This window comes from Neofelis nebulosa, chromosome 11 (assembly GCF_028018385.1).
Source record: "Neofelis nebulosa isolate mNeoNeb1 chromosome 11, mNeoNeb1.pri, whole genome shotgun sequence".
NCBI lineage: Eukaryota > Metazoa > Chordata > Mammalia > Carnivora > Felidae > Neofelis > Neofelis nebulosa.
The window spans coordinates 62,597,804-62,624,947 of NC_080792.1; the positions used below are offsets into that span (position 1 = coordinate 62,597,804).

At 37.4% G+C, this 27,144-nt stretch overlaps 1 protein-coding gene across 5 annotated transcripts in view; it reads right to left on the reverse strand.

Moving 5' to 3' along the window:
- PTPN2 (protein tyrosine phosphatase non-receptor type 2) overlaps positions 1-27,144 on the reverse strand; it is an 85,681-nt gene that overhangs the window by 11,743 nt on the left and 46,794 nt on the right. For all 5 annotated transcript variants that reach the window (XM_058692788.1, XM_058692789.1, XM_058692787.1 and 2 more), the window contains 6 exons: positions 26,999-27,099; positions 21,555-21,653; positions 17,343-17,480; positions 9,580-9,789; positions 7,635-7,787; positions 653-834 (listed from right to left, as the gene is read on the reverse strand). In XM_058692788.1, coding sequence (XP_058548771.1) covers positions 653-834; positions 7,635-7,787; positions 9,580-9,789; positions 17,343-17,480; positions 21,555-21,653; positions 26,999-27,099 — 883 coding nt within the window. The remainder of the gene's footprint in view (positions 1-652; positions 835-7,634; positions 7,788-9,579; positions 9,790-17,342; positions 17,481-21,554; positions 21,654-26,998; positions 27,100-27,144) is intronic.

Below are 27,144 nucleotides of genomic sequence, written 5' to 3' on the forward strand. Positions count from 1 at the left end.
TCACTGACAGATGAAGAGAGGAAATGAATGAGCTCTTTCACTCATACCTGAGGATACCAGCTTCCTAACTGGTGAGAGATAATCAGAGCCTTAGAAATGGAAATGTTTAATTTAAAAACTGAAATCGTTTACAGATTCCTATGGCTTCAAGAAAGTATATATTCCTATACTTCAGAAAGTATAAAAGGGCATTTTGTGTAATTTTTTTTTTTTAAAAGACTCTTCCCCTTCCAATAATGGAATGATGCTTAAATATTCATTTAACTATTTTATCATTTCATTAAAGGCATATTATCAATTCCATTACAACCATAAATATGAACACGAATACTTGTACAAATGTTAGGTATTCGTACAACTTATTTTCTATATACTGTACGTTTTAGCATCTAATTATATTAACTTTATAGCACTCAAGTTAGTATTGAGTTAAGCCATTTTCCAACTGGTTTCTATCAGTACTGGCCTCATAATAGGGCCAAAGCGCTTTTGAGATCAACAATGTCATCATATACTACTCAAATACCCTTAGGTAATAAGTGAATAGCTACATTAATTCAATAAACAAAAGTCCTATATTAGTTCATATCCACTGAATTTATTAAAATAAAAAAGTCTCATCTTTTTAAGCATACTATTGCCATCAGCTTACCTCTCGCTGTTCTCCTCCATGGTATCCTGCATTTTAGAGGATAGTCCTGTGTATCTGTCACCTGTCAGTTTTTCTTCTTCTAGGCCTATCCTATTTCCATTGTATTTTTCAGTCATTATTTTGGTTGGTGAATGATCAAAAGCAGGACATAAGTCTTCCTTAGAGAGTTCTTTCCACCGTTTCTAGGTAGGGAAGAGAAATGAAAAACAAATGCAAATACTAAAATTGTGGTTTTCTTTAAATAAGAAGGATATATGAATTGAAATTCTAGATTCAACTTAAGAAAACCCTGTGATGCTGACAAACAAAAAAAAAGCCATTTTACCAAAACCTCTTGTAGATGGGTAAGTTCAAAATTAAAAAATAATATAGCATTTAATATTTATATACATCACTATATAGTTAAATCTTAATGAAATTTAGTGGACTTTAACCTATTTAAGATAAACCATACCAGGACCTCACCAAACTATGAGTCATAGGAAGATTTTAGCCAAAGCCGGATTCTGCTGGACTCCTAACCCACAGGTATGTTATCACTGGAAACAGTGACCAAGATGGCATTTGAATGTGATCTAGCATGTCCTAGTTCCTTGCCACAGTCTGGTCTGGTGGAGAAACAACAGTGAGATCTCCAGGCAGGTCTCTCTGATGCCAGAGGACTTTAATTTGGTTTTTTCCTACCACATATGCTAGCAGATTCAGGTAGCAAGCCCATCACCAGGCTAGAGAAAACTCTGCTAGCATGCTTGGACTTTATAGAGGAGGCGGGATTTAGACCAAGATGAAGAGAAATTCCATTTCCTTCATCTGTCAAACAGGCTATCATCACCTGTTGTGATTAATGAGACATAACATGCCTAGCACCATGTCTGGCAAATGTTAGATTCCTTTGCCCTCAATGTCACCATCCCTTGTAAGAGAGGAAGAGGTACAAAGTGTACCTGAGCACCTGGAAGATGAAGGCAGTGACAAAGTGCTAGCCAGAGAGGGAGAAGACAAGCATAACCTCGGCATGGGAACACCTCAAGTCCTTCAAGGGCTGGGAACACAACAATCCATCTCTCTGACAATGACAAGACTAGAAAAGGTGGCAGCAAGAGCCAATGGTTTGGATGATCTGTGACTCTGAAACTGGTGCAAAATGACCTGGTATGGACAGGGGTGGCCCTCTTAGAAGATCCTATCACAGAAGCATGGAGTCTGGAATCTAATGAATAAGAGATTCTGTAACTTACTGCCTGAGGATTTTAATGTTCTTGAACAGAGATGTAACACTGTAATTTATACTAGTCTGGAACGTAGTGAAACAATCTTTCCCTGGAGTTGCTTTGGTTAAAAAACTGCATGGTTAAAAACAATGCTTATATATTCAGATTAAAAAAAAAAAATCCCTGGAAAATTCACTGATACACTGATAAATTAGTTTCGAACTTGTTTCACTACCCTACAACAGAGGACTTAAAAAGGAAAAAGGCATTTTACCACATTCCACCTTTCCCATATATAGCTATTTTATTGCGATGCATAATTAATGTGTCTCTTTTTAAAAGTAATTTACAAAACACTTAGAGAATGTAAAATTTTGTAATTTGCTACATTTGGAGGACAGGGTGTAATACAGTATGGTACAATCTGACTAAGCAGATGAAGAACATGTGGAGCTTGGCCCTGAGAGATGAGGCCAGAAAGACAGACATCAATGAAAGAAGTCTCTGAACTTATGTGAGAAATAATGGAATGGAACCAACCTCTCCTAAGCAAGGACCTCATAGGATGTGATGTAAACCACATCCAGAAAGAACATTGTGCCAATATTTGAGAAACAGTTGTAATGAAACGTAAGAGTAAGATGTGTTTTTTAAAGTTTATTTATTTATTTATTTTGAGACAGAAACAGCATGAGTAGGGGAGGGAGGGAGGGAGACAGAGAGAGAGAGAGAGAGAGAGAGAGAGAGAGAGAATCCCAAGCAGGCTCCGTCTGCACTGCCAGTGTAGAGCCCAATGCGAGGCTCGAACCCACAAAGCCATGAGATCATGGTCTGAGCCAAAACCAAGAGTGGCTGAGCCACCCAGGTGCTCCAAGAGTAAGATGTTTTCACTTCAGATGACTATGCCAGGTTTCTTTCTTCCCCTGTTTTACATTTTTGTTACTCAGTCCAGACAGCATTTTGTATATTGAAGATGCATGTGGGGAAACTTCTCAAGTACTTACTATACCCACACTGACCTAAAACTTCAACTGCACCAGCTCTTAATCCTCAGAAGAACCTCAGGAGGGAGGTGCTACCTCTGCTATGATTATCCCCTTTTGCAGATGAGATGGGCTGAAAGAACAGAAGTAATTTGCCCAGGTTATGCAGCTAATGAACAGCAGGCCCAGATTTTAATGCTATAATCCCTGATTAACTGTACCTGTGAAAAGCTCATCAATTTCAGATACCACATAGTTTAAGAAAGTACCCAATAAAAATGTGAAATTGTCTCCAGAATTTAGGCTGTTCAAAAAAAAATTTTTTTTTTAATTTCAATTCTTCACTGGGTCCTAGTTATAACAACTTGGCCTTATACTTGGACAAAACTCAACAATGTCAATAAACAAAACAATGACAAAAATCAAGTCTTACTGGACCATTTCCCAGAATATGCAACAAATTTCAGAATCTGTCAACATGAAAAGGATTCAGCAAAAGGGATGGGAGTGGAGGAAAGGAGGTATTTAATGCTAGTGAATTTTTAAAGAAAATGTCATTTTGCCATGTCTCTGGGCAGCAAACTCACTCAACTTTGCCTTCCCTGTGACCCACAAGCAAGCAGGCACTCCAGAATCATCTGCCTAGGCTTGTCACTGCTGACTGGTGAACCAAGGAATCAATACTGCCCTCAGCTACTTCATTCAACCTCTCATCTGAAGGCCTGGAGGACAGCTTATCTGGACTGAGAGTTTCTCATCTCCCTTTCTAATTCTACACTCACACTGAACGAAACCCCACACATCACGTGCTGCCTGCACATCACCCTGCACAGTGCCTGCAACCCCACCCTACCCAACTTTCACTGAAGAAAGTCACTCGAAGGAGCAGTTAAACTTGATCTTACAAGATCTTAATCTTACAAGATTAATTCTGAATTGCCAATCTGGATATTTTACTCTGTGAAGTTTGCTGTCACCATGGATACCGGGAGTGTGCTAATATGTGGTAATACCAGTAACTACAATGTGTTTTTATGCCCAGCCATGTTCCAAGAAAGATGTACGGTAAATGATGTTTTTAGAGACAACTAGAACTTACCTGTATTTATCTACGTAGGTCAAGGTCATTGGAAATTCCCAATGATTAAAATTATGTAGCATGTATTTATTGATTTCAGAAACAATCACCTTTGATGTGTATATTAACAGCTCTCCTTTCTCCTGACAGGTTCTAAATCACTTTATATCCACATATGTCAAAAACCTTCATAGGAACACTAACATAAAACTGTATCCAATAATGAAAATACCACTCACACAATACAAATCTAAATTAAGACTGAAGGTGAAGACAGATATCCCCTTTAGGAACAAATAACAGAGACTAAGAAATATGGTTTGGGTGCTGCTGAACAGACAGTTCTCTGGGGGGACACAGGTTCAGGAAGTATCACCCTCCCACACCCCTGGCCACCATGCTCACATAGAAAGAAGCTTCCTTCTTCTTATAAATATTAACTTTCCCTAAAATTCAGAGGTAAAGAGGAGGAGGTAGGCATATGGAGAGAAAGAAGAGTCATTTTATAAATTGGCTATCATATCCTTGTATGTCAAAAGAGACAATTTCATGGGCTACAGTTATATTCATGCAGTTTGGGATTTCTACATTAACTTTAGATCTTATAATTTAGGATTTCGGGGAACTTTCCTTTTCTTAGATTTTTATTCTAAGCTAAGGTTCTAGAACAGCACTGTCCAGTGAAATATAATATAGTGACATTTACAATTTTCAAATGTCTAGCAGCTGTGTTAAAAAAAGATGAATTTTAGCTATGTTTTATTTAACCCAATATAAAAAACACTGTCATTTGAACATACAATCAATATTTTAAAGTGTTTTTTTTTTTTTTTTTTAATTTACTTTGAGAGACAGAGAGCAAGGGAGGGACAGAGAGAGGAAGACAGAGAGAATCCCAAGCAGGCTCCACACTGTCAGTGCGGAGCCCAATACAGGGCTCAAACTCATGAACCGTGAGTTCATGACCATAGCCAAAATCTAGAGTCAGACAACAAACTGAGTCACCCAGGTGCCCTAGATATATAATCAATATTTTTTAAATTATTGAGATATTTTATACTTTTTCTCCCTGTATTTAATCTTCAAAATCTGGTATGTATTTTACACTTTAAGCAGATCTTGATTCCAACTAGCCATAATTCAAGTACTCAGTAACATATGTGGTTAATGGCTACAGTATTATAGCAAAGTTCCAGGAGGAGAAAAATATCTATGTAAGATAAACCCATACATATTTACTCATTAAAATACAGATAGTCATTATAATTTAAAAAATTACAGCACATATAAATTATAGGAGCCTTAAGATCATTTCTGTGGAAACTGACCCCTCCAAATGGATAATAGGCTTTTTTGATCCTTAGTACCTGAAAAATACAGAGACATTTCCAATGTCTTCCTGAAGAAGGGGCAGAGAATGCCTTGGGTTTGTATGAAGTGCTAATGAAGCCAAAAGGAGATTCTGATGGCTACACCGTACCATATAAATTGAGACAGAAAAAACTCTCCCACGTCACAAACTACACTGTCATAATAATAAAGACCACAAAAAGTATGTTCATAAAATTCATCTCTGTAGTGAAAAAGATTCTCAAAGTAAGTGTGTATATTTTCTGAAACTAAAGAAACTTGAAAAAATTTTAAAGTGGAGGGAGAGATACTATCCAAAGGATGGCACACTTTCCCTACAATTAGTGTGTTAAGAACATCCAGGAGATGAGCAGTGAAACAACTAGGGAACATACAAGTCTGTGAAAAAAGTCTGGTATAACTACTTAACTTTTTTAAACTCCAGATTTAAACTGGAGAGTTCACTGGGATATAAAAGACATTTTCCTAATGGAAGAAGGGTCTCATGCTTTGTGGGCTAAGCTAAGCTACATACTACCTTGTGGACTGATGCAATATTTCTCTTTATTAAAGAGTATTCTTTAATGCTATATAAATATTTGAAAAAAAACCTTTTAAATGAACTTTATTTTTTTCTTTCTTCATTTTAAAGTTTTTATTTTAATTCCAGTTAACATACATTGTTATATTAGTTTCACGTACACCATTTAGTAATTCAACAATTTCATACATCACTCTGCGCTCATCAACACAAGTGCACTTCCTAATCCCCATCACCTATTTAACCCACCTCCCCACCCACTTCCCTTCTGGTAACCATCAGTTTGTTCTCTACAGTTAAGTCTCTTGGTTTGCCTCTTACTTTATTTCCCTTTGCTTGTTTTGTTTCTTAAATTCCACATATGAACGAAATCATATGGTAATTATCTTTGTCTCTGATTTCGCTTAGTATTATACTCTCTAGCTCCATTCATGATGTTGCAAATGGCAAGATTTTAATAAAACTCTAAATTTTTTTTTAACGTTTATTTATTTTTGAGACAGAGAGAGACACAGCATGAATGGGGGAGGGTCAGAGAGAGAGAGGGAGGCACAGAATCTGAAACAGGCTCCAGGCTCTGAGCTGTCAGCACAGAGCCTGACGTGGGGCTTGAACTCATGAACCGTGAAATCATGACCTGAGCCGAAGTCAGACGCTTAACCGACTGAGCCACCCAGGCGCCCCATGATTTTATTTTATTTTATTATTATTTTTTTTAATTTATTTTTGGGACAGAGAGAGACAGAGCATGAACGGGGGAGGGGCAGAGAGAGAGGGAGACACAGAATCGGAAACAGGCTCCAGGCTCCGAGCCATCAGCCCAGAGCCTGACGCAGGGCTCGAACTCACGGACCGCGAGATCGTGACCTGGCTGAAGTCGGACGCTTAACCGACTGCGCCACCCAGGCGCCCCAATGATTTTAATAAAACTTTAAAATCTCACCGATAATAGTTTGTCTTGAATAGTTACAATTATACTAATGATGAGAAGAGTTAGCTGAGGAACAGAACTGCTTAAGAATATTTTAATGTCTCTGAAATCTACACGACACCTAACTTATATTTAATTCCATTACGACAGATGGCCTGATCTGAGTTATAAAAGGCGGTTTATTCAGAATATTCCTGTCTTGGCTAGTAATCACAGATATGAAAGACCCAGTATATGTGTTCATAAGAGAAACATAAAGAGATTTTATCGACTTATGTTCAATACTATGTGATCAGATCAGACAAGAAATGGGGGTCTGTTGTTATTTCTGTTTCTATTTTACATTTTATGTTAGTACATTACACAGATTTCTGGTATCAGTCTTTGAACATAGTCTTTGCAAATGTGGAATAAAAATATCTTCATGAGAGTACAGCCAGCAACCCAGAGAAACATAACTTTGTACTAGAATTTCATTATGTCTGCCATAAGTACTCAAGTTGCTCACTGTTATAAAATTAAGTATTTATTACATGAATTATTCTATAATCACAGGTCAGGTTTTTAATGAGCTGAAAGTACAAACAATTTCTGGTTTATTTTAATACTTAAATGCTTATACCCTCCTTACATAAACATTTTGCTTTCTTTAATGAAATCTTATTCCCACTGGGGCTTTTGAGTAACAGGAAGGATTTAACATGAGGCTGAGGTATGTATGAGGCAATAAGCTTAAACTTTAGTTTTAAGACAGCCAGCTGGATTTACCACGTGAATGTAAATATGCTTTTTGGAAGGAAGGGAGAAAATATGTGCTTAAATGGAGTGCAGTTATTTGATGCTAATCATATATAATACACAGGTATTTTTTCCCCTAAAAAAATTTACCTGTATATTTGAATCTCCCTTTATAAATTTTGCTCCTTCTATTATAGTCATATATGAGAATCTGAGTTGGTCTGGTGTCTGAATAAGTCCCATTCGATATTTTCTCATATTCAGTAACAGTTGTTTAATGTTAATATCATCTCCTTTTTCCATCTGCAAGAAAGGTAAAAATTATTCAAGCCTTCTGTTGTTAGGGTCTAGGGAAAAGAAGCAATACAGGATAGCTGCTAAGCGCTTTACAATGAGCAATGTGTGTCCCCCAAGAACAAGAAGTTACCACTGCAGCTGTTAACTCTTTCTGTACAAAACAGGCACCCCAATCCACCATCACCCCCACACCTCAACTGTTCAAGCACTAGGTGGAAGCCTTTAGCTGATATACAACTGATTCCAAACCAATCACAGTAATCTCATTCAGTCTGGCCAGTGTTTGCCTAAGGAAGGATTTATGGCCAGTTCTGGCTTAATGTAAAGATAAACCCACGAGATTAGCGCTCTTCTTTTTTTCTTAAAGGTCTTGGCAGAAGTAATTTTTTTTGCCCAGTGCCCTTCTGCCTTCATGTCTGTGTCCAGTAGCCACCTAGAGATGGTGGAGAAGACAGAAAGAGCCTAGATGCACTATGACACTGTTGAGCCGCCCCACCAGCCCTGGACTATAGATCTGGTGTTATAACCACCGTACTCCTCACCACAAATGAAAAACAAAAAGTGGAAGTTATGTTTGGCAGGGAATAGGCACAAACACACAATCCAGTTTTTAATATTCACCATTAACTGAATAGACACCAGAGTTTTTAAACATGTCAAAGTTCACTTTAATGTAACACTCTGGCTTTTTTTTAAACATCTTTTTAAAAAAAATTTATTTTATTTTTAAATCAAGTATGCTCTATGCCCAACATGGGGCTTGAACTCATGACCCTCAAGATTAAGAGTTGCATGCTCTATTGACTGAGCTAGCCAGTAACAATTGGTTACATGTAACAATTGTTACATGAATTGCCATATAACAATTCAGTTTTTCAACGTTTTTTTTTAATTTATTTTTGGGACAGAGAGAGACAGAGCATGAACGGGGGAAGGGCAGAGAGAGAGGGAGACACAGAATCGGAAACAGGCTCCAGGCTCCGAGCCATCAGCCCAGAGCCTGACGCGGGGCTCGAACTCACGGACCGCGAGATCGTGACCTGGCTGAAGTCAGACGCTTAACCGACTGCGCCACCCAGGCGCCCCTAACAATTCAGTTTTTGATTGAAGTATATTACATATAGGCAGAGTGGTAAAGTAATACGGTAGGTGTATTAAGACTCAACTATTCTTATACTCTAGAGGTGCTCTGTACCCAAGTAAGGAAAAATGGACATTTAAAAAATGTCCTGTATCCAGGCTGGGGCTGGGAATGGGGTGGTATACAGCCCTTGGGGGCACATATCGGAGTCTCAGGGGAATAACAATACTAACATCTATTTGTATCTCACAAAATACCAGAGACTCTTCAGAGTACTCTAAATGTATTAATTCATTTAATTCTCACAACACCCCCGTGAGGAAAAGTGTCATTATCCTTAGTTTGTAAATAAGGAAACTCAGGCAAGAGAAATGAAGTGCTTGTCTGCGGAGGCAGGAATTCAATATTACGTATCAATTTATATTTGAGAAACAAAGAGGGAGGAGGCTTATTGTTTTTGTAATATAAAGCTACCAGGAAAAAAACAAAAAAAAACAGTCTTCTGGGAGATCTCCAGAATCACCTTGGACACAGGACCAGCACTCTCACAAATAAGAGGCAGTTCAAAGGGTATAAATGAGGTTTGTTTAGGTTTTTCTGAAAGAAGGCAGAAGTTTGAAAATCACAGTTCTGGGATAGTGGTATTAGAGCTTACTTCTGCCAGTGGAAACCGTAAAAATTAAACAAGACTAAAATTAGATCATAAGAAGCACTTACCAGAACAAGACAGGTATCTACTAGAGAAAAGGTGCCTGACCGCCCAATGCCTGCACTACAGTGGATCACTGCAGGCCCATGTTCAGGATTCAGGGAACCAGATTCTCTCACTTTAAATAAGAAATTGAGAAATGAAGCTGGTGATTCAGGGACTCCAAAATCTGGCCAGGTAGTATAATGAAAGTGAGATATTGTTCTGGTTTCACCACTCTACAAAGTGAAAATCAAGGGGGGAAAAGTTAGTTCTAATTTCTTAAAACAAAAAACAAAAAACAAAAAACAAAAAAACTATTTCAGAGAGATTATGTATTTTGTGTAATGCTTTTAATCCTTATGGACTTTTGTACCATGATTTTTCATTTGGTTTCTGATAATCACTCACACCAGTTTGGAGTTCTTTAGGAGAATCTGGAATTTATTAATAATAGCTAACATTTCTAAAACATTATTTCGCAGGCATGTTCTAAGCTTTTTACGTATTCAACTCATACAACAATCCTATTAAAACTCATTTTCTAGATGAGAAAACCGAGGCCAAAGGTTAAACAATTTACCCAAGGTTACAGATTTAGAAAACAGCAGACCAGAATCGGAAGCAGTAGTCTGGGTTCTTAGCCACTAACCTGAACCATACATGTTGCCAGTATTTTAATTCATATATCATGGGTTTTTTTCTTCTATTAAAAAAAAATTCTACCAGTATAATTTTACATTCTTTAGTGGTTTCCTTTTTAAGCACTCCCAAGATTTTTCAGATATAATTTTTCTCATTATACAAGTCATCTTGTAGATTGTGCTACCCAGGCTCAGAGAAGCAACTCAAGAATTAATTTAAAGAAACAATCTTCACGTTTTTTATTGAAATTGCTCTTCTAATTGCTGCTTTTCCCCATGGCAATAATTTCCAATCCTAAAACTGTTTATATGACTTTGTGATGTGCTAAAATGGTTTACCAATATGCTAAATGCTTCCTGTCTCTTAAAGCCTGCCTGGCATTCACTATCACTTCCTGGATATTCCTGATGAGCTTTATTTCTGACTAACTCATTATGAAAATGTTCCTAAGCTTCTGCCAGCTGCTTTTGCCCCAAGGAGCACTTCGGTGCCTTCTTGTCTTCATTTCTGTAAACGAAGCAGTAACCCTCAAGCATGTCTCTGCACAATTTCTCAGTTTCATTATAGGACGTTTTTGGAGGGAGAAGCCATATAAGCAACATTTAAAAAAGTTATTTTTAATGGTTAAGAGCTAAAGATTATTATTACAGCATTGTGCTTTTGGTACCAGTTTTCAAAATTAAGGTTAACTTTCATTTTTTAGAAAATAAATTTTCCTTTTTTTTTTTTTTTAAGTAGAGATTAAGACTCCCAAATCCCAGATTTGGTTATATGAGGTATAACACTGATAAAATACATGCAGAAACTTTTTAATTTCAAATTATATACTTTTAGCGATTGATTTTTCTTAACATTCGGCTTTCACAATTCCAAAGATACTCTGATCCATAGGTTCTCAATATACTGAAGGTACTAGATGATTTCTCTATTATTAATTAAAGTGATCATTGGGATTACTAGATTTCAAATCATTTCCTTTTAAATTCCAAAGTAAGCATGGTAAGTGAAAGAAGCCAAACTCTAAAGGCTATATACTATATAATCCTATTGATATGACAGTATGGAAAAAGCAAAATTATAGGGATAGAAACCAGCTCAGTGGTTGCCAGCAGCTGGGAGTGGGGTGAGGCTGACTACACAGGCAACCTGGGAAAATTTGTAAGACTCACAGGGGGAAGGTGATGGAGCTGCTCTGTACTTTGATGGGGGAGGGGTGTTATACAATTGAATGCGTTGTCAAAACTCAGAACTGTACACTGAAAACACTGTATCTTACTATATATTTAAAAAAAGGGAATTAAATTTACTTTATTAAAAATGATATTTAAAACATTCCAAATTAAGAAGGCTAAACTTCAGTTTCCTCTTACAAAGCCATAAATGGACATGGAACAACACAACACCAACAGAGGAATGGGCTAAAGTGGCTGGTCTCTGGCTGGCCCAGAGCCATAGAGAACTCAGTCACATTTTACTTTAAATGGGGTCTAAGATTTCAGTGGGAGTGTTTAACCCCTTTTCTCCCCTGACAACTGCCCTGCTGTGGTCATCTGCCACTATGCAGTGCTGACAATAACACAGCAGGGCCAGACTTGATCCATATGAGCTCCAATGCAGCGCCCAGGTCTCGGAGGGGTGGCACCAGAACCCTGCTCTCCTGCGAGCCGTGCTCTGCAGGGTGTGACTCAGTGTTCCCAAGTGGTTGTATGCTCACTTATTGCATCACCTCCTGGCTCAAAACCTATAGTTAACCCACAATCCTGAGCAACTGCTTCCTTTTTCTCTGCTTGTATGATTTTGGCTCAAGACTAGCAGTCTCTTGATTTTTTTCAAATTCAGGTCATGCTGTCTGGGATACTCAAAGTCGGTTTCCAGAAATGTTCACGACTGTTTGTATGATGCAGTCTTCCCACTAATAGGTTTTTGAGAATCAGTCTTTTTCTTTCCCCTAACAGGACCAAATTAACGAACTTGAGAAGTTTAGTTTTATTAATGTGCCCCTACTGAAACAAGATTCAAAATCACAGTTCACAAAAATCATACAGTTCCCAACGGACCACTTCATGAAGCAATAAGATCCATATGTTTAGTACTGAGATAAAAAAAAGGAATGTTTATATGCTTGATTAGATCTCTTTTCCCTCCTCTTCATGCTGGAAAAAAAATGAGAGGAGGGAAAAAAGGGTAGCCAAAGACTAGAGAGCGAAAACAAAATTCATCTTTATTCCAAACAAGCTCTACACGTAGACTTAACAATTTTTGACAAACTCCTTATTTCAAAACTAGTGGAAGCAGCCTTTTCTTCTCCCAGGTTACCAAATCACATCAGTCCTCCTGTGCTGCCCAGTTGGCGTCTTCCATTCCCTCCCACTGTTGACCTCACACCCCACACATACCTGGTTGCAACCGCAATTAGGTGGCTGCCCCCATCTCCATCCCCATGTGCACGTGCCTGCCAAACCTTCTTTGTAAAATGCTGTGTTATGTATACCACACTGCAAAAATGCCAGTGGTTCATTGCTCTTTTTAAGACAAAATCTTATTTGCAGTTGTTGAAGGAGAAGTCTATCCTTGAAGGATATCTAATTCATTATATATGGAAGCCAGGAAGATAATCTATGAATGGAGTAGGTATAAGACAATGGGGAACAGTCAGCTATGGCAATTTAAGTGTATGCTACCTAAAGTGATTCAAATTCAAGTTTAACTATTATTTTATACAGATAAATAAGATTGTGAATTTTCCATTTATATTTCTATTATAAAGAAATCTATATAGCTCTTTGGTCCTAGGCCCAATTATTTTCACACTTCAGGTATTTACAGAAGTACCAAGATAATATTCCCAGAAGACTTTCATTAGCCCAATACTGTCATCTGTAAATGGTTACAAACAGTACTTACCTTATAAGGCTATTGTGAGGAATAAATGAAACATTAAATGTAAAGTACCCAACTTATGCCTGCACATGGTAAATGCTTAACAGATACCTTTTCTGAAATAATTATACCAATTGCTTCTATTGTAGCTCCTAAAAAGCTCCTATCAATTGTAAGCCTCTCCACATTTCCAATGTTTTGGAAATATTTACTTAATACTTCCTCTACATGAAGGAGTAGCGAAGTTTGGGAACCTTATCTCCTAAATGCAGATTTTTTTTTTCAGATTTTTTTTTTAATCAAATCTGTATCTCACTGTAAGTGCCTTAGTTCAGTCCCTCATCAATTTTTGCCATGATCATTGTACAATCTGTATTAAAGATTTAGTTACTGCAATTCATTTTGAAAGATGAACAGAACTCACTAGATCAGGAGGAGAGTGACAGAAACAGGTAGGCATGGGGCTTGCATTCTAAGCAGAGAGAAAAGCAATACACAGAGGTGCGGGCCCCCAACCAACAACCTGTTTGAGAACAAACCCTGAGTGCCTGAAGGAGATGGAGGTGGACAAGTAGGAAGGACCAGGCTGTGCTGGGCCCTGGACTTCTGCATTGTCCACAGAAGGATTTTTAAATTTTTTTTTTTTTTTTTAACGTTTATTCATTTCTGAGAGACAGGGTGTGAACAGGGGAGGAGCAGAGAGAGGGAGGGAGACACAGAATATGAAGCAGGCTCCAGGCTCTGAATTATCAGCACAGAGCCCAATGCGGGGCTTGAACCCACGAACTAGGAGATCCTGACCTGAGACGAAGTCAGACGCATAACTGATTAAGCCACCTACGCGCCCCTGCAACAGAAGGATTTTTTAAGAGCAAGGTGGAAGGATCATGACTGTGTTTTAGAATACCACATACTCAGTGCAATGGCAGAGGGGAGTACAAAGTTAACAGGTAAGGACTATCCATAGGGAGCTGAGAACCTTGTTATGGAGTCAAAGTAAATACCTATACTATAAGATGGTAAAATTTAAATTATGGAGAGAAGTGTAAGAAGATCATAGCTGTCAGGAATGAATGTGTCAGAGATAAGTTGAGAAAGACCTAAGTAAGGAATGGGCCACAAGGTGGTACTGAAGGATGTGCAGGATATAAATAGGCAGAGAAGAGAAGATAACATTCCAGGTGGGATAAATTGTTTAAACTATTCTGAATCAAATCCCAGCTGAGCATCACAATAATTAGGCACTCATCCTGTTTTGGGCAACTCTACAGGGACAGAGAAATAGAAGGCAGCCAGCATTACAATAGTATTCCTGGAACTTGATAAACATAAAGCTGGCCAAAAATATTATGGAAAATAGTGAAGGGCTACTGAAAAGAAAATCCTGAAAGACAAATAAGCACTCTAGATGACCTTATATTTTAAAAGCCCTGCAAAAGCTCCTCCGTAGCTTAAGCCACGGGGCCACTTTAAAAGCAAAGATGGAATCTCTTCATTCAGGGGCAAAAGTTCAGACTCAGCTCTGATGAAGACACTGGGAAGTGTCACTGGCGTGCAGCTTTACTGCTCTCTTAGACCAGAGGCCTCTAAAAAAGCAGGGTCTGCACAGACAATAGCCCTGGCCTCAGACCTGTTAATACATACAAGTCAGACTCCTTTAGAAGCAAACTGGTTCTCTGCAGCTCAGGGTAAGGTGGGTGACCACTCACCTACTGCACTATCACCTTTCTCTCTCTTTTGGTATTTGTCTCCCTCAACTTGTTCTGGTCAACTGCCCTTGCTCCTGCAGTCCTTCCCAACTCAATAATATTACAAAGGAAACAGATACACACAACTAAAGCTAATAATTATGACTCTTGCATGGAGTCTTAGGCCTATTAACAGCATTAATTCACTTGACCCTTACAGTAACCCTGAGGTACGTGCGTCCTTATCCTCATTCTGTAGATGAGAAACTGAGGCATAGAGGGTAAATAGTGGGACCAATCATACAGCCAGGATTGGCAGAGTTGGAATTTAAACTCAGACCATCTGGTTCCAGAACTGAAATACCCAGTTAAATGCAATTCTGCTTCTCACTGAAATGCTACTTTATTCTTCTAACATTCCTAGCTCTTACTAAAGATTGTAAAGTAGAATATAAACATAATATTGCTATTAATTATGGTGGACTCTGAACCAGGCCAATAAGAAATCTCACAGTTGCGGGGCGCCTGGGTGGCTCAGTCAGTTAAGCGGCCGACTTCGGCTCAGGTCATGATCTCGCGGTCCGCGAGTTCAAGCCCCGCGTCGGGCTCTGTGCTGACAGCTCAGAGCCTGGAGCCTGTTTCAGATTCTGTGTCTCCCTCTCTCTGACCCTCCCCCATTCATGCTCTATCTCTCTCTGTCTCAAAAATAAATAAATGTTTAAAAAAAAAAAAAAAAAAGAAACCTCACAGTTGCTAGCAACTAAAACACAGTTTTGGCCAATGGTTGGCCAGTTCACATGCGGGCCTCAAATCCAGAAAGATGCTTCAAAACCAAGGGTTTTCCTTTACTTTGACAATTCACACTTTTTTCAAAAGACTTAGCCCCATATCATTACAAGTCAGGAGATTTGGATTTGAGTTCTAGAGCCTGTCACTTATTAGCTGAGTAATCTATTTATGGAAAAAAATCCTATAACCTAATGGATTTTACGTTTTTAAAAAATACATGAAATACAGAGATATTAAGAATATTTACTCTATCAAATCATAGGAAGAATATGGGTCAAGTGATATATATGTAAAAGTGCTTTGCAAAATGATAAAATACAAAAGTCATTCTATTTTATCATGTTATTCAACTCTTAATTAGGATAGGTTTCAGAAACAGGGAAAAATATCTATGACCCTCTCCATCCAAATTAATTTTAATGCCAAAGCAGATGAGGTACTTGGGATAAATACCAAGAGAAGATGATTCAGAGAACTATGAGAAGTTTATGGAAAAGCAGTTCTGTTTCTGGGAATAAGCACTGCACAAACAGTTATTGATGTATCTCAGGGCAACTTAAGACATACGTAAATGGAATAGCTGGTGCAAAATAACTACAGTAAGGGAAATTTATAAATAAATCTAAGCCTTGTAATTCCCAACCCTGAGACTTCTTAGATAACCTAAGAGATCACATGAAAAGCTTAGTTATGGATGTCATGGGCAGTTGGGAGTGGGCCCTAAGCACACTGTGTGCACCTGTGCTTAGAGTGGGCAGCAAAAAACAGAGGGGTTCCAAGAGATCAACTATACAAAGTATTTCTACATAACTAAAAGTGCGTGTATTTGTGGTGTGTGTGTGCACGCGCGTGTGTGCATGCACGTGTGCACTTTATATATCCCTTCTCTATAAAGCTTTTTTTGGACAATGATCACATATTAATCACTTAATTCAGTTAATGGTTAACTGAAACAGATGTATTCCTGAAATTATTTTTTGGCAGCATTTTCCTATTTTCTAGTTTCCCTAGCTCCTAAGAGCATCTCAGAATCACTCTCATTTCATATTTTCCAGTTATCCCAATTACAACACAAGACAGGTAGATGGTAAAAGGGGGGAGAAACGTCCTGATCCCCAGCTTAACAGCAGCAGGTTCACAATCCACCATGTACACATATCTCAACCAAAAAATAAGGAACAATTCTTATATTTCTGGAAAAGATCCAAATAAATGTTCTTGAGACCATATGCTAAACTTATTTCACCATTTCCCTCAAATTTCTCTGTGGTGAATCATTCGAATGAACAACATTCCAGTAAGTTATTTTCTTGAATAGCCTGCTACTCTTGTAAGTACCAAGTGCCACGGTGTTTACTGGGCACCTATTCTGCATACACCGCTTCATTTGATTGCCAAAACAGCCCTGAAAGGGAGCTATTACAATCTCCACTTTACAGATGAGGGAAGTTGAGAAACAGGTCCCAAGGACATTTAAACTCAACAGCAGAGCTGGGATGTGAATCCAGGATGGCCTCATTCTAAAGCTCTTTCCCTCTCAATCCCCAAGAAATTTTAATAAATTATCTTCAATCCTCATATATCAAGCTGAACTTTAAAATTCTTAACTTCTAGGTTTTCTCAAGAGTCCTCAGAGAGCTACCATAAATATGAAACATAACGATTATGATTATATAGTATTATAGACAATATCGAAATGTATGTGCAGCCCCAAGCTTCAAATCTAATGACAAAGAATAATTCAGAAAATCAACACATAAGGTCCAATCTTTTGGGATGAAAAGTCTTACATTGATATTTTCTAACTGTAGTAGATGTACTGTATAATATGACTTCACATCTTCTGACAAGAACTTCACACTGAATCCTGTTTCTTTAAATAGCATCTCTCGGTCATCTTTTGTTGGCCAGTACTGTGCACATTTAACCTAAATTTAAGAATATGTATATATTAGTTCATAGACATGATGAAATCATAAAAAGCTGGGAAAGGAAGACAAACCACACACATTCATGCTATATTTTTTTCAAGAACCCAAATCTATGAACAATTACACTATGTTTGATGCTTAATGTATTTTAAGAAGACTGACATTTTTATAAAAGCAGGTTTGCACAATGTTCCTGTAACTTATACTAAAAAAGCCATAAACGGGTAGGTATGTTCATAAAATAAAAATGAATCCATCACTTCTAAAGCATGGTAATCTACAGTTTAACATCATATTGGTATTCACTTCACATTTCTAAAAGTATCAACCTCTTGTAAGAATCTTTTTTCAAACAGTATTGAAAAGGCTTTATTTTACAAGTATTTTCTAAAAATACCCATGAATCTGCTACTAAATACTACTTATTCTGGAAATAACATTGTATATTTACTTACTAAAATTAAGTCAGAGAAGCAAATCAGAAGATAAGCTCCCTCTACCTAGAGTTGTTACATTGTGGCAGAACTACTGATATGGAATTCCTATTTGTGACAATAAAAGCATCTCCCCCAAAGCCAAATTATGAGGGCACCAGACTGAGGCAAGGTGAGATAAAGAGCCACTTCATCAGGAAGAATGCACCAGAAAAACAACCTTATAAAGTAGGGCCACTTCTCCCTGTCCAGATCACAAACGACTACAAATCACAAACAGTAACAATACCTCCAAACAAATGAATACTATGAGCTGATACTTCCAAAGGTGCTAAAAGACATTTTAAATATGATACAAGAAGTGAAAATAGAGTAAATGAGAATGAGAACAACTCAGAAATGATGTGACAGGAGACATAAAAAAAAAATTAGGAATCAAAGAACATATCAATTCTGAAATGAAGACTAAATTGAAAGGCAAAGAGGTGTGAATAAATGCTGCAGATATTGTCTTTGGAGAAAAAGATGAGGAAAGGGGGCACCTGGGTGGCTCAGTCGGTTAAGCGTCCGACTTCAGCTCAGGTCAAGATCTCGCGGTCCGTGAGTCCGTGAGTTCGAGCCCCGCATCGGGCTCTGGGCTGATGGCTCAGAGCCTGGAGCCTGCCTCCGATTCTGTGTCTCCCTCTCTCTCTGCCCCTCCCCTGTTCATGCTCTGTCTCTCTCTGTCTCAAAAATAAATAAATGTTAAAAAAAAAAAAAAAAAAAGGATGAGGAAAGGAGGACATTTCTGAAATAAAAAAGAAATGAAGAAAGAGACATAGGATTTGAGAGAAAGTGACAAATATGAAAATAAGCAAAGAAAACCTAACATGCGTAATTGGAGGACCCAAAGAAGAACATCAAAACAAGCAAACAGAAAATACTTACAGGTATAATCAATACATTTTTCTTTAAAAATCATATACTGAAAGACCACACTACACACTTGGAAAAATCTGAACCAGAATGACCAACACAAAGACATATTTTGGTAAAATTAATGGAGTTTGAAGAAAAAAAATTACTTTGAGTAACCTAGATAAAAAAAACAAAAACAAAAAAAACCATGTGACTTATAAAGGAAATAAAATACGATGTTCAATTTACTTTGGCAGTAATTTGCTATGCCAGGAGGAAATGGAGTAATAATGTATTTAAGTTGCTCAAAGAAAAGCAAATGTGAGCCAAGATTTTATATCCTGCCAAAGTGACTTTTAAGCATTGAGACAGCAGATAAACTGTCATTGACAGGTAAGAAATCAGGAACTCTAATGCCCATGAGTCCTTCCTTAGGATCCACTAGAGAATGAGCTATCGACAGGACAACTGGAGAGACATCAACAACACTGGCAATGAATATCAAATATATATTTACACGTAGAACTAAGAGCTTAAAAGGGATATGAAAGAGACTATAGTATGTTATATACTCTGAAAACGTAGGTAAAATACAACTTAAAAAACAGAAGAAGATGGAAAAAATTTTAAACTTTTTTAGTAATTACTCTGGTATTGGAGTTGATACCCTAATTATGAGTATTTTTGGTGTGTAATATGGAACAAAGGTAAAGAGTCATTATAAGATATTCTTTATCCGTAGTGTCTTTGAGGAACAGGGTTCATAGTATGGAAAAAGGAGATAACAGATACAAGGTAGAAAGGGTTAAGCCAACCCCTAGAGTTCTAAATTTGAATCAGAAGTATCAGTATGAACCCTTGAAGTATGTTATCTAACACACAAACATATTTTTTTCTAGCTCTCTTCACTGAAAAGCTCTAAAAACAATGACCAGTCCAACATCAAACATCCCTATTTTTACTGCCACCTTGAAATACCATTGCCCATTAAAAGGAAACCAAGGCTCCTTAGAGACATGGTTGACTCTATGAAGAAGAGGTTAACATAAGCTTCAACAAGTAGTCATTCCAGATATTAAGAAAATTATTAAAGATTCTTTGGTTTTGACTCTTAGGTTTCTGACTCAGAGCCCAACTTGAAGAGATTTCTGCCAATCAGTGGAGGGATAATTAGAATACTAATAAGGATAATAACTGCAATGGAGTGAAATGAATCAAGTATGTTTGAATCTACGAGTTCATAATAATTGATCCCCTCCAGTGCCTGCCCCACACCAAAAAAAACCTACCTGGTTACCTGTTGAGGACACTAGGAAATGGAAGTTTCTCTTTATAGAAGTATTCCAACAAAAATTCAAGAAGGAATGACAAAATTGAAATACCACTATTTCATAACCCCTAATTAATTAAGGAACTAAGTAAGCCCTGACCAGCAATGACCGCTAACACCATAAAAAGACATTATGGGACTCTTCACAAAGTAATACCACCCATGAAATAATCTTCCCCAAAATAATTAAATCTGAATCTTATTATCTAGATCCAAGCACTATAGATATGATTTCTAATTTCCATGGGCATTTTTCTTTTATTATTTAGTAATTATACTCCAAAAAGAGAGATGAGACTTATAAATCATCTAGTTTGCAATGCTGCTCAAACTGTTCAAACAATGTCATCATCACTTAATTTTTAAGTCACACTGAAAACCATGAAAAAGCCACCATAAAAAACTATGCTGACATTGCTGGACATTCTGGTATGTCAGTGCCATTTCAGATTAGAAAGAGAGTAGAATAATTTGTATCACCATTAAAAGCCACCAACTATGAATTTAGAAGAAAAGTAAGAATCAGGCATCTGAAGAAGTAGAACAGTCCAAGATCTTAAGGCTGGAAGAGATCTTATAGACAATACTTTCCAATTTGCTTCTTTGACAGAAAAGGAACCTAAAGCTACAAAAGTTAAAGACTTAACTAATTATTAATACTTGTTTAGACTGCACCTAAAGTTTTAATAAATTTATACACTTCCATACTGATACATGTAAATTTACATGTCTCGTGGCCTAAGAGCCAATTAAAATTTATCAAGATTAAAAAAAAACCAACCCTGTGACTTTAATCTTTTATAAAATTTTCACGATTTTGATAATACTAAATTATAAACTTTTAAAAATTTATTTATTTTGAGAAAGTGTGTGAGCAGGGGAGTGAGGGGCAGAGAGAGAAGGAGGGAGAGGGAGGGAGAGGGAGGAAGAGGGAGGGAGAGGGAGAGAGAGGGAGAGAGAGAGAGAGAGAGACAGAGACAGAGACAGAGACAGAGAGAGAATATTCCAAGCAGGCTGTGGAGCCTGAACCCACAAACTAAGATCATGACCTGAGCTGAAATTAAGAGTCAGACACTTAACTGAATGAGCTACCCAGGAGCCCCAATAAATTATAAAAATTCTAATAAAGCCTAGGGATTCCAAAGATCTATGTATCACTACTGGTCAATATTTGTTTCATGACATTTACATCTTGGAGGGTAGTGGTGTGCAATTGCTACCTAAATGCTTACAGCAAGAAAGGAAAAGGTTATACTAGAGTTCTTCTGGTCAGAAACAGACTGACCTCTAGGCTTCAGCAATTCAAAGCCAAACTAATGAATGAATCAATATCCCAAAACAAATATGAAAACATTTATAAGCTAATGATACAGGGAGTAAGCCAAGTTGTAAATATTAAGTATTACTTACCGATTCCTTCTCCACAACTCGGTTTAGCATGACAACTGCCTTGGTCTTTTGCTGCCAAACCATGAGCCAGAAATGGCAACCTGTATTAGGAAGTGGACCCTGTAAGAACAGGCAAGAAAAAGTAGGTAAGAGAAAGGAGATGGAACAAGGCTCAAAGAAAATTCCTTCAAGTATGTTTCTGGTTTGAAACAGTTTATTGGATCATAATAAGTAAATCATAACTTTAAATCCACTTGATTTAAAAAACAGGTCTGTACTAGTTGTTTGTAAGTGATCAAAACTGACTTTTATTTACTTAGGCAGAAAAGGAATTTTTTAGGCTATCAGATGACTTTCGGTGTTGAGGGCTGGAGAGCCAGGCTTTGGTGGGAACCAACGTCCAGGCAAGATTCTGCTCAAAGCAGTCAGCTTGGTACAGTGCTCCTGACACTGGCACTCCCCTTATCACCTTGCTTTGCTGGCATCGCCATACTAAGGTGGCTGTAGCATTTACGCATAACCTATAAATAAACCAAAGTCAAAATCACAGGCAGGAGTATCTGACTAGTCCAGTTCTAGCTGCAAAGGAAATTTCTGTCCCCTTCAGCTTTCATATTAGGAAAAGAGGCCCTGACTGTCATGGATCATGGCAGTCTTACAAAAGAAGAAATCTATGCCATCACTAGCCAACCAACCACCCCAAGTTAACTGGCAAAAGATTTCCAGAAAAAGCAGAAATCTCAAAGTACCTGAACCACTACAAAGCTGCTAATCTACAAAAACCACAGCATGTACAACCTCAATAGCAGACTTAAAAGGGGCAATGGTTCATATTACAATATTGTCATGGGGGAAAAAAATCAAATCACTTCCAATTATCTTCACATTTTGCTTAATGGTAGCATAGGGCAGAAGAAAGGGCAAATAAGAGATGAAAAGGCCATGGCCAAATTGGAACTAATTTTAAAGGTGAAAGTGAATGAGGTTCTACTGCAGCTAATAAGTCAGCATGCGTCCCTTTCACAGGGCAGAGTGACAGGCAGCATCAGGGGCTGGAGGCCAGGTGTTCTGGAACATCAGCTTCCCATGTCAAACAAGACGATTCAAGTGGTTCAAGGCTGAAAGCATCTTTTAGGCAGTTGTATTCCCTAGTATATAGCAGATGCTCTGAAATATTATTTGAATTAATAAACTCTAAGCTTCTAAATTATAAAAAGGTTGGAAATCTCAGAATACTGAGAAACTGCAACCAAATGTTTGAAGATACTGTTGTCCTCAATGTACATTATCTATTACTTGATCTACTTCTAAAACAAAGTGTAAAAATAAACAAGAGCAATGAGAAAATCCCCACTAAAATTAATGCCCTTTCTTTCATCTAAAGAAATGGACCTATCAGTTCACCAGAGAAGTCACTCCTTAGTGTATACACACACAAAAAAACAAAACACACTCCACTGGTGGCTCAAAAGGGAGGGGGGTGGGTTTATCGCTCAGTTTTCCCACCTACAAGCAATACTATCAATTTTTTTAAAGTCTTTTTTTTTTTTTTTAAAGTTTATTTATTTGAGAGACAGAGACAGCGTCTGCAGGGCCTGAACTCACAAAACCATGAGATCATGACCTGAGCCAAAACCAAGAGTCAGAGACTTAAGAAACTGAGCCACCCAGGTGCCCCAATACTATCAATTTTTTCCTGCAAAATGGAGATTTAAACCAAGGACTGATATATATATATATATTTTAATTGCAAAAACTCAGAGGAAAAAGATGATAAAAATAATAAGCTACAAAGGACAATCAGAACAGCTGAGGTTTTATTAAACATATAGCATCTCTAGTTTTCTCTGTCCTTTAAAATATTCCCAGCCTTCAAAGAGCTTACTAAGTAAAAAGGCAAGAAGTCCTTGTCCTACTAACTGAAAAATATCAAGTGCCATAAGAGTAAGGGGTAAACCATCAGATCTTCAGGAGTAGGAAGGATGCTACAGCAGGGCCTTAAAAATGACGAGGGCACTGATACAGGGAGGCATCATGGAAGGATGGGGAGTAAGGGTGCATTCCAAGCAGAAGGCAAGGCACATGCAAGTTCAGGGCAAATGTGGGACAGACAAAGCAATCAATGAGGATGAAGTGGAAGTATGGAAGTGTGTACGAAACCAGAGTGAATACAGGAAACAGTCACCAAAGTTTTTAAGAAGTGGTATGATCAGATTAGTATGTTACAAAAATAATTCTGGTGGCATTGTTAAAGATGGATTAGGATGGGAGGGACTGGTGGCAAGGAAACAAGTTAAAAAGCATTAGGATTCAGTACATGATGAGGACAGCTTTAGCCCAGGTGAGAAAAACAGGAAGGGAGATGGCTTAATTAAAAAAGAGAGGGGCACCTGGGTGGCTCAGTCAGCTGAGCATCCGACTTCGACTCAGATCATGATCTTGCTGTGTTTGAGTTTGAGCCCCACATCAGGCTCTGTGCTGACAGCTCAGAGCCTGGAGTCTGCTTCAGATTCTATGTCTTCCTCTCTCTCTGCCCCTCCCCAACTCATGCTCTGTCTCTCTCTCTCTCAAAAATAAATAAACTTAAAAAAATATCCAGTAAAGACCTAGAAAATATAGGGTGGAAATTCAGAAAAGAATAAAAAACTGAAAACAGCCTTCTGATTCTGTCAGGACATGCAGAGCAGTCCAACAGGGACAGGATGCTTAAACACAATCAGGTATTTTCTTTATTGTTATGGACTTTATATTATTTTATATTTATATAAATGTTTATATTCTAATATTTTAATAAATATACTTATAGTCTAATATTTTATAATTATTATCATTATTACTGCTACAAATAAAAAAGTAATAACAAATGCCACAACAAATAATCACTGGAGGGCTTACCATAGTACCAGGCACTAAGAATTTTGCTCAACATCGTTCCATAGATAATATAGATATATTTATATATCAATAATATAGATACATATACAAGCTTGGAGAGTTAGGTAGCTTGTCCAAGGTCACACAGCAATTTTATTATGCTAGTAGAGCTGAATGATTAAGAGCATGACCCATAGTGTCAATGGGGCTTCAAATTCTGGCTTCAGCTCACTTCCTGTATGACCTTGGTAAAGTTGTTTAATGTTCCTGGTCTCTTTAGATGATTCCTCATGCATAAAATCAGGGTGATGACAGTATTTACCAGAGAGAGTTAGCCTGAGCCTTAAATCATACAAAACATAAAGTACAGAACAATGTTACAAAATTCCTAGCTCTTATTAATCTTATCTCCCACTACAATGTAAAGTTCATAATGGCATTTTTACTTAATGTCTATTTTATTTAATGCCTACCACACAGTAGGTACTCAATAAATCTTTGTTAGATGGATGAATACCCAGTGAAGCAGTGGGACCAGGATTTGGGCATAGATACTATGAATCCAGAGTCTACATTCTCTTAAGATACGAAGGTTGAACATATGGTTCCAGAGAGTCTGAAGCCTTGAGTGTAAACTGAAAAGGGGAAAAAACTCCTAAATCAGAATCCTGAGAAACACCTACAGAATTTGGACTACAATAAGAAGAACCAATAAATGACACTGGGAAAATGGGAGAAAGGGAGAAAGGGAGAAAGAGAAAGGGAGGGTTGTGATAAGGGATCTAGAGTAATTATTCTTTTCTATTTCTGAACATTATAGCTTTTTCAAATAGAAAATAAACAAATTCTAAAAATGAGTTTATCAAAAATGTCATGAATGCGGGGTGTGCCTGGGTGGCTCAGTCGGTTGGGCATCCAACTTCGGCTCCGGTCATGATCTTGTGGTTTGTGAGTTCAAGCCCCATTTCAGGTTCTGTGCTGACAGCTCAGAGCCTGGAGCCTGCTTCAGATTCTGTGTCTCCCCCTCTTTCTGCCCCTCCCCTGCTCACGCTCTGTGTCTCTCTGTCTGTCAATAATAAATGTTAAAAAAAATTAATTAAAAATGTCACGAATGCTCATAAAAAATGCCAAATATTACAAAAAGGCAGGAAATGACAAATTAAACTCTATGTATTCCTAATTCTTAGAAATAACCAATATTAATGGTATATGTATAATTTATTTAGCCAGTCCCTCACAAATTATTTCTGTCCTGTTCTTTCTGGTCCGGTACTATTAAAATTAAGTTTCAATAAACACCCTCACATGTATCTTTATGTCTATACATATGTAACCACTGAGTATTATAAACTTTTAAATCTCTGCTGTTCTGACTGGTGAAAAGTGGTTATTAAATGTATATTCCCTCATTACTAGAAAAATTGAGTATCTTTTCATATGTATATTGTCTACCTTTATATTTTTCTTTGAACTATGAATTTATGTTCTTTGCCAGTTTTTTTTTTTTTTTTAACTTAGATTGTTTCTCTTTTTCTTTTTTGACATACAGGAGCATTTTACTTTAAGTAAAATTATTTTCATTTCCTGCCAACTAGAAATAGTCTAATCTTTTTACTATATGAAACTGTTTTCTCTGTTTTGTTTTTAATGTTTATTTACTTTTAGGAGGGGTAAGCAGAGGAGTGACAGAGAGAAAAGACGAGAGAATCCCAAGCAGGCTCTGCACTGTCAGGACAGAGCCCAATGCAGGGCTTGCTCTCATAAACCATGAGATCATGACCTGAGCCGAAATCAAAAGTCAGACACTTAACTGAATGAGCCACCAAGCCACCCATTTTCTCTTTCAATAATAGGTTATTCTGATCTACATTTTTAAAAACCTCAAATATTATGAACATACAGCTTATACTTAAAATTTAAAAATCAGTAACTGGGGGATATAGCAGTATTGTTCATTAAGTCTCTGTCCTTTGATAAAGGGAAGCTGGTGTAGATAAACCAAAATAATTTTTATTATCTAAGAATGGAAGAGTAGTAGTGCTAGAATATGGGTGTGGCCAATGTGCCAAGAAGCAATCAGGCAGAATGCCAAAGGGAACCGTTACGTTCTCTGGCTTCCTAGCCAGTGTTCTGGGCACCTGGTCTTACCACCCTCACTCCAAACAAAGGGCAGATACCCATCAAAGGCATGTTCAAACTCTCTGAAACTGTATGTCAGAGAAGTGGGTCAAGAAGGGCTTTCAAAGGGCCTCTGGTTATGATACAAGTTATGTGAAGAGAACTTAACAAAGCATTAACAAACGCTTTGTATCAATATAAAGCAAGGAAGATAATTTGCCTGAAAAGAATTGGCCTAAACCATTTCATTAAAACATTTTCCTTCTTGGAATGTGCAACATTAAAAATTACTTTCATGTTCACATACAAACCTGCAAAACATTAAAATGTCTACACTCTACTATGTAACAACAGAAAAAACAAACAGCATCTCATTTCCAAAAGAAGTAAAGACATACTTTTAGCTATGTTTCAAAGCATACCAACCACAATAACTGCATTGCCAGGCATCTGCTCGACACCACATCACTTGCCTGTGTTAAGATGTAACTCCTTTTCGCCTCTTCTATGTCAACTAAACTGGCATTAATATAATCATTTTCAGCATTTTGCAGTTTAACACGACTGTGATCATCTGAAATAGAGAATGACAAACCATAATTGTCATTTCAAACTTCTC